Source organism: Mizuhopecten yessoensis, unplaced genomic scaffold, assembly GCF_002113885.1.
Source record: "Mizuhopecten yessoensis strain PY_sf001 unplaced genomic scaffold, ASM211388v2 scaffold815, whole genome shotgun sequence".
Lineage (NCBI taxonomy): Eukaryota > Metazoa > Mollusca > Bivalvia > Pectinida > Pectinidae > Mizuhopecten > Mizuhopecten yessoensis.
Window position 1 is genome coordinate 190,991 of NW_018403735.1, and position 7,328 is coordinate 198,318.

The 7,328-nt window shown below is 34.4% G+C and overlaps 2 protein-coding genes across 2 annotated transcripts in view; one reads left to right on the forward strand and one right to left on the reverse strand.

Annotated features, from left to right (window-relative positions):
- LOC110453053 (DNA-directed RNA polymerase III subunit RPC5-like) overlaps positions 1-1,976 on the forward strand; it is a 20,382-nt gene extending 18,406 nt beyond the window's left edge. The window contains exon 16 of the mRNA XM_021501875.1: positions 966-1,976. Within this exon, the coding sequence (XP_021357550.1) occupies positions 966-1,025 (60 nt within the window). The 3' untranslated portion in view covers positions 1,026-1,976. The remainder of the gene's footprint in view (positions 1-965) is intronic.
- Positions 1,977-3,898: 1,922 nt separating this feature from the next.
- The window catches only part of LOC110453068 (28 kDa heat- and acid-stable phosphoprotein-like), a 10,421-nt gene continuing 6,991 nt past the window's right edge, over positions 3,899-7,328 (reverse strand). The window contains exon 6 of the mRNA XM_021501897.1: positions 3,899-5,889. Coding sequence (XP_021357572.1) covers positions 5,858-5,889 — 32 coding nt within the window. The 3' untranslated portion in view covers positions 3,899-5,857. The remainder of the gene's footprint in view (positions 5,890-7,328) is intronic.

Below are 7,328 nucleotides of genomic sequence, written 5' to 3' on the forward strand. Positions count from 1 at the left end.
AAGATTACCTACCTGGTTGCAGAATTATCTGGGTCCCAGTAAAGTTGTAAAACTTGATTTTTTGCAATTTTGCGTCGTGTGCTGTTGTCAAAATTTTACCTCCTGTAAAGCTAGCTTTTCATGTGTACGCACCCTTTCGGATTATGGCCAAAATTTTATTCTCGAACCAAAGAAATCTTCTTTCTTTTTTACAAATGTGAAGCTCACATAGCCCACTTCATCATGCTTATACCAATTTTAGTACAGTTTTATTTTTATAATTTTTTTACATATCATTATACAGGGGTTAGCCATTTAACTAAAATATCACCCATGGCTACAACCCTCTACTGTATACTGCTACCCTATCATAGCATCATGAATGCCTAAACAGATTCAGTTTATAGTTACATGTTAGGATTGTAACATCATGTTCTACATCTGATATGGGTGGACATAAATCAAGGTTAAAGTATCAAGGGCTGCACCTGACCACTCTGGGGTTGGGGGAATGTATCTTTATTTTATTTACACTTCTCTTTCACAATCATGTAGATATGCATACATATACATAACTTACATGTTTAATAACAAAACATGTAAATCTGTTTTGATGCCTTTCTGTAGCATATTGGTGAATATTATCATTAATTCAATCAGAGAAATATGACTTTGTGTATTGTATTTCTCCACCACTCATGCTGTAAAAAATCAATGTTCATATATAAAGTGTATATTATATTGTGTATATCTGTAATTACCATTTTCCTAATAGAACTTAATACCACCAAGTTTGCTATTAAAAAAGATCATATATGCTCGTTGGATACACATTGATTTTCGTGTTAATACTAAAACACCTATTCTGCTGTACGAGTTAAATTATAGCTCTTACTGACCACCTCTTTCACCAGGAAATGTATCATTTCTGTATGTATCGTGTGTTTGATTCGTTACTCTACATTTTTGTTTCTATTATGTTACAGGATTACTGTGTGCAGAAGGGTCCATTGTGGTACCTGAAGGGAACACAGGGTGAATCCTGACAACAGCTCCCTCTAGTGCTGACTTCTAACAGTGTTGTTAAACTGCTGTAAAGCTAACTTTCCGGTAGAACTGTTTATTAGGGTGAAGCAATTGGACCATGTTCATTACAGGAGTTTATTTACTGTTAAGGATATATTATATCCAACATATCCGACACCTTGAATAATAGTAGAGTTATCTCCCTTACACGCACTGTCTAATTCAGAACTGCCTGAGGTGTTATCAATAAATGCTTTGTATCTTTAAATGTGTTGTCAGTTGATTTTCCAGAACCAAACAACTATTCATAAGGTGGTATATGTCCTTAATGTGTGTTAGGATGAAAAAAATGAGTAAGAGTGAATGATATCTTATAATATTGATCGATGTTTGGGGAAAGATTTGAATCTGTTTTGTTATTGCTACACCACAGTAAATTATATAATGATGATGTATGTTAGATTGAAAGATTTTATCAGTGTTGTGATAATTGATACAAGGTAATAAGGGTATTTGAATCGTGCTCTGAACTTTGTGAGATGTTCTATACTGGAATATAATTCTAATTCATCGCCACCAGTGGAATAAATTAGATATTTTATAGCATTATTTCAGGAACTTCAAGCATAGTCACAAATATTTAAGTTACAGATGTCTGCTCTAGCTACTGGTTGGAAATGTCTTCTTTAGCAGGTATATTCTTTTTGGTGATGTCTTCAGTATCAGTAACATGTATCTACTGATTGAAGATGTCATCTATAGCTGATATACTGGTTAGAAAACACAGATATGGTACCTATGTAACGTGAATGAAATATTGATAGATTATATGTTAACCTAATTGGTATTGTAACACATAATGTATAAGATAAAAACCCTATACCTGTTATTTCTTTTTACTTGTGATTTATGCAAGAACATGCATTATATCTGATAATTTTTATGAACTTGTAACAGTTGATTAAAACATTCTCAATGATATGTGTTTGTATGTTATAAGACTTGAGATACATCTCATAAAGTACTGCCAGAAATAAACACAATTTTGGTGCTAGCAGTCTTAGGCCAAGGGGATCAAAAGTTATACAAATAAAGACCGACACTGGTCCGAGGGGTGGAGTAAAAGGGATAAAATTGGCTGATTTGCTTTAAATGACATTTACTTCCGAACTACTTGACAGATTTCAACTAAACTGATGCACGCATGCTTCTTAGGGACTTACACAAATAAAGTTGCTGACTCTTAGCTGAGGGTTATAGTTAAGGGTTCAAATCGCATGATTTTGCCTTTAATTGCTGGGCAGAATATAATCAATTAAAAGAGATAACATCCTTAGCCCTTCGGCATCAGAAGTTATACAATTAAAGGTGCTGCTCTCCTAGGTGCTGAAGGTAAACTGGTTCAATTTAACTTTTTGCTTTAAATAAGAAAGTTAGTCTGTAGAGTAGCTTGCATTAATGCCTACAATAGGATAAAACGCCGCAGAATGTGTATACAAAATTGGATGCAAAAACTGTGGCACATCATATATTGGAGAGACTGGAAGGCTATTTGGGGTCCGCCTTGGTGAACACCGGAAAGACACCGAAACCCAAGTAGGTAGGAAATTCACCAGATCAGAAATGAAGCAGTCGGAGTCCCAGATAAATAAATCGGGAATCACAGACCATGCCTCACAGAAAAATCATGTGATTGACTGGGATAACTCCAAAGTTTTGGACAGAGAGAGCAATCTGTTCAAGCAGCAGAAAAAGGAAGCAATCTGGATACACTGCAGTGGGCCAGTTCTAAATCGGGATGAGGGGGCTCAAAGACTTGCACATCTATGACCAAGTATTAACAAAGCATAGCTGAATTGAGTCGTTTCGGTACATATATAACAACTATTGTACATACGCTTACAGGGTAGTCGAATCGACATCGGTTTTGTGGACAACTCGTACACATTTAACACCTTTGTGTGCATACGCTTCACTGGTCATTTGTCTGATGAAGGCGACAGTGTTCCTATCATACTAGTCATCGAAACGTCACATTATTGGCTGTGTAAAAAGAACGTTTCGTTATCTGACATTTCCAAGATATTTTGCTATTTCAGTAACATAATTCATGCATGATCTTTGACCTATGACCCCACGACCACTCAAGTAGTCAGTAGTTTGCATTAATGCCTACAATATTTCAATGTATATGTGTATACAATATACCTGTTTCCGAGATATTTAGCCATTTCAGTAACAGAATTTGTTTGTGACCTTTGACCTCTGACCCCACAATCTCAGGAGTTTGTCAGTAGAGTAGCTAGCAATAATGCCTACAATATTCCTATGTATATGTGTATACAAAATACCTGCCGTTTCAGAATAATAAGCCATTTCTGTAACATAATTTGTGCCACCTTTGACCTCTGACCCCAAGATCTAGGGAGTTTGTCAGTAGATTAGCTTGCAATAATGTCTACAACATTCCAATGTATACAAAATACCTGCAATTTCCAAGATAATTAGCTATTTCAGTAATAGTAATTCATTCACGACCTCTGACCCTCAACCTCAGAACATTGTCAGTAGAATCATTAATGCCTACAACATTCCAATGTATATATACCTACTGTTTCCGAGATAATTAGCCATTTCAGTAATGTAATGTACCGTCTACAAAAGTCGAGGGCCATTACTGGTAAATATTGAAGGAACATTATGGCGTTCTGAGAGACAAGTTCATTTGAGGGAAAACATGTGTGCAAAGTTACATCAAAATGCGAGCTTAAACCTAGGAGTAGGAGGTACAATATTTTGTCTACAGATGGACGGACAGAGAAATAGTGATTCCAGTATATCCCCCCTAACTTTCATGCAGGGGATATAAAAATGACAAGGCAAACTATCAAAATAAACTCGAAATATTTTAATATAGCACTTGACCACCATGGTAATTAACAGTTATCTTATTTTCACAGAAAACATTAATATGAACATGATTTATAAGGGTAATAGATTCCATACAGTTAATAATGCAATTCTACTCCTTAACGACGCATGGACATGCACTTCATTTGAGGAAATGTCTTCCAAACATTTCATTAATACATTCAGAACACAGCTCTTTAAATGAATTTAATTAAAGGAGAATTGTACATTGGAACAAGCAATGACCCAACAAAATTGTCAGTATACCAGGGAGTTTTCAATTTTCACCATACATTTGAATATATCCTAAATAAGATGTACTTGGTCCTGATATAATAATTGATTTACAACATGATTAATAACCTTTTTTAGATTGTTGTGTAAAAGTTAAATTGCTCACACTTCACAATGTGGACCTCTTACAAAGAGACTTTGGAGTTTGGAAAGATTTGGTGAATGATCAACTACTCTTGTCATAGAAAACTGCACATGCATAAAACTTGCAAGAAGTAAAAAAAAAATCAACAAAAAAATCTGATAATTTCATCTATTTTGGTGCCTAGATTGCATAGTCATCTATGTTTGATGTAAGACCTATAGCATGTACCTCATTAATGTACCAAATATAAGACTAATTCATAGCACTTTAGCATATCATCTACCTTACATGAAACTTGTATCATAGTGCTTCATTACTTCAGTCTACAAAACATACATGTAAGCCTTGAATTGAATGCATGATAATTAAATTACAAGGCAACAACAGTATACAAACATAGTTTCTTATACACGTATTTATATATTGGTGGGGATTATCTTCCAACATAACTACAAGTTCCTGGTATATTTTCAAAAACTTTAAATATCCGTGCCTTAATATATCACAGACTTTCTGTAAGTCTGCCTCAACTGAATTTTGAGCTTAATTTTCAATACATTCAAACTATGTCACAGTACAAATCTAAGCTTAGATGCAAAAGTGTTTGTGATAGAAGGTGTTCAAATCTAACACAGACTCAAAAGTGTTTGTGATAGTCAGGGTCAAAATTTAAGCTTAGACTCAAACGTGTTTTATACATTTTTTTGGGGTGCAAATCAATGTGACAGTGCCCTTTTCATACGGATATGGATATAACAAAGTATTAAAGCCACTAGGAGTATTGCATATGATTCAGTAAATTAATTTTGACACAAACAAGCTGATGCAATATACTATCAATATAATTTCCCATGCCACAGAATAGGAAATCTCGTAGGATATCCATGACCAGTGTGAGTATCTCATGTCAGTGATGACATCAGTGTTTGATGCCAAAGCTGGATTTTGTTTTCAAATGCCGATTGCTCTGGATAGAAATATCTCTGTTTTTCAGATCATTTATTCTTGTCTGATAAAAAGTTCACTTTTAGAAACATGAGAAAAAAAATCACATACTGTTGCTTAAGAACTACGTCTATCTCAGTATGATATTTTGCAAAACCGAACATTCAGCTTTACCTCGTCTGGGATTCAAAGAAAATATCATCCCTTGATTGAGAGTAAGTTATCTAGGGAATCTGATGTACAGCAATATCAACATCATTGTTTCCTCTAACAATCTAGACATTGAAAATGTATTTGAAATATTAGAAAATAAAGTATACATATTGTTTAACTGTTTTAGTATTTAAGAGTTACAATGAATCTAGATACTGAAATTGTCTACCATGTGTACATTTCAAGTAACTGCTGAGCCAGGGTAACAATGACAAAGACTTTATAATGAGAACACAACAACCAAGGAAGCTGTTAACTGTGGAATCCGGGTTTGACCTAACGTGCCTCAGAGGGCGACCCCTGACCTCACCCCCACCATCCATCACTAGTACTGTAGTCTGGCTGTACCCACAACCAATCATCACTTGCTTATTTAAATATGAAATAAGTCTATTCATAGAAACATCAGGATTTCTTCTTGGTTACTGCTTCTTTTGCTGAAATACATAGAACAAATACTGTTTTAAAACCCAAAAAAACATATATGTAGTATTAAATCATGTGTGTTACCAAAAACACAATATGAACTATGAATAAACATTTGAAGAAGAGTGACCTTCAATTATTACTATCGACTTGATTATTATAACTTGAGCAACCAATAAAGGATTGGAGTTGTTCAGCAGATAATACAAGACTAGAATTGTTTGGCAGATAATAACGGATTTGAGTTGTTGAGCAAATACAGGACTGGAGTTGTTTAGCAGATAATACAGGACTAGATTTGTAGAGAAGATATTACAAGATTTGAGTTGTTGAGCAGATATTAAAGGACTAGGGTTATCTAGAAGAAAATAAAAGAGTAGATAATACAGGATTTTAGTTGTTGAGTAGATAATGCGGGACAAGATTTGTTGAAAAGATAATTCAAGACTAGAGTTGTTGAACAGATAATACAGGATTTGAGTTGTTGAGCTGATAATTCAGGATTTGAGTTGTTGAGAAGATAAAAGTGGACTTAAATTATTGAGCAGATAATACAGAATTTGAGTTGAGTAGATAAAAGAATACTTGAGTTGTTGAGTAGATAATACAGGATTTGAGTCGTTGAGGTGATCATACAGGATTTGAGTTGTTGAGTAGATAAAAGAATACTTGAGTTGTTGAGTAGATAATACAGGATTTGAGTTGTTGAGCTGATAATACAGGATTTGAGTTGAGTAGATAATACAGGATTTGAGTTGTTGATTAGATAAACGAATACTTGAGTTGTTGAGTTGATAATACAGGATTTGGGTTGTTGAGCTGATAATACAGGACTAGAATTGTTTAGTAGATAATAGAACACTTGAGGTGTTGAACAGATAATACAGGTTTTAAGTTGCTGAGCAGATAATACAGGATTTAAGTTGCTGAGCAGATACTTAAGGAATGGAAATGTGATGCTGATACTAAGGAAAGGAGTTCAGGACTAGTTGTTGAGCAGATATTCATATAATTAAGTACTGGAGATGATAAGGAGACAATTGTTGATGCGAGTTTCTAGTGAATAATTAAGAAATGGGAGTTTTGATGCTGGTACTAAAAAATAGAGTTGTGGTTCTGAAGATTAAGCAGTGGTGTAGCAGTTGATAACAAAACATTCTCAATCTCTAGGTTACTGTAATGTCTAACTACCTTTGTGGTCCACCTTTCTCAATCTCTAGGTTACTGTAATGTCTAACTACCTTTGTTATCCATCTTTCTCAATCTCTAGGTTACTGTAATATCTAACCACCATTGTGATCCATTTTTCTCAATCTCTAGGTTACTGTAATGTCTAACTTACCTTTGTGATCCATCTTTCTCAATCTCTAGGTTACTGTAATATCTAACTACCATTGTGATCCATTTTTCTCAATCTCTAGGTTACTGTAATGTCTAACTTCCTTTGTGG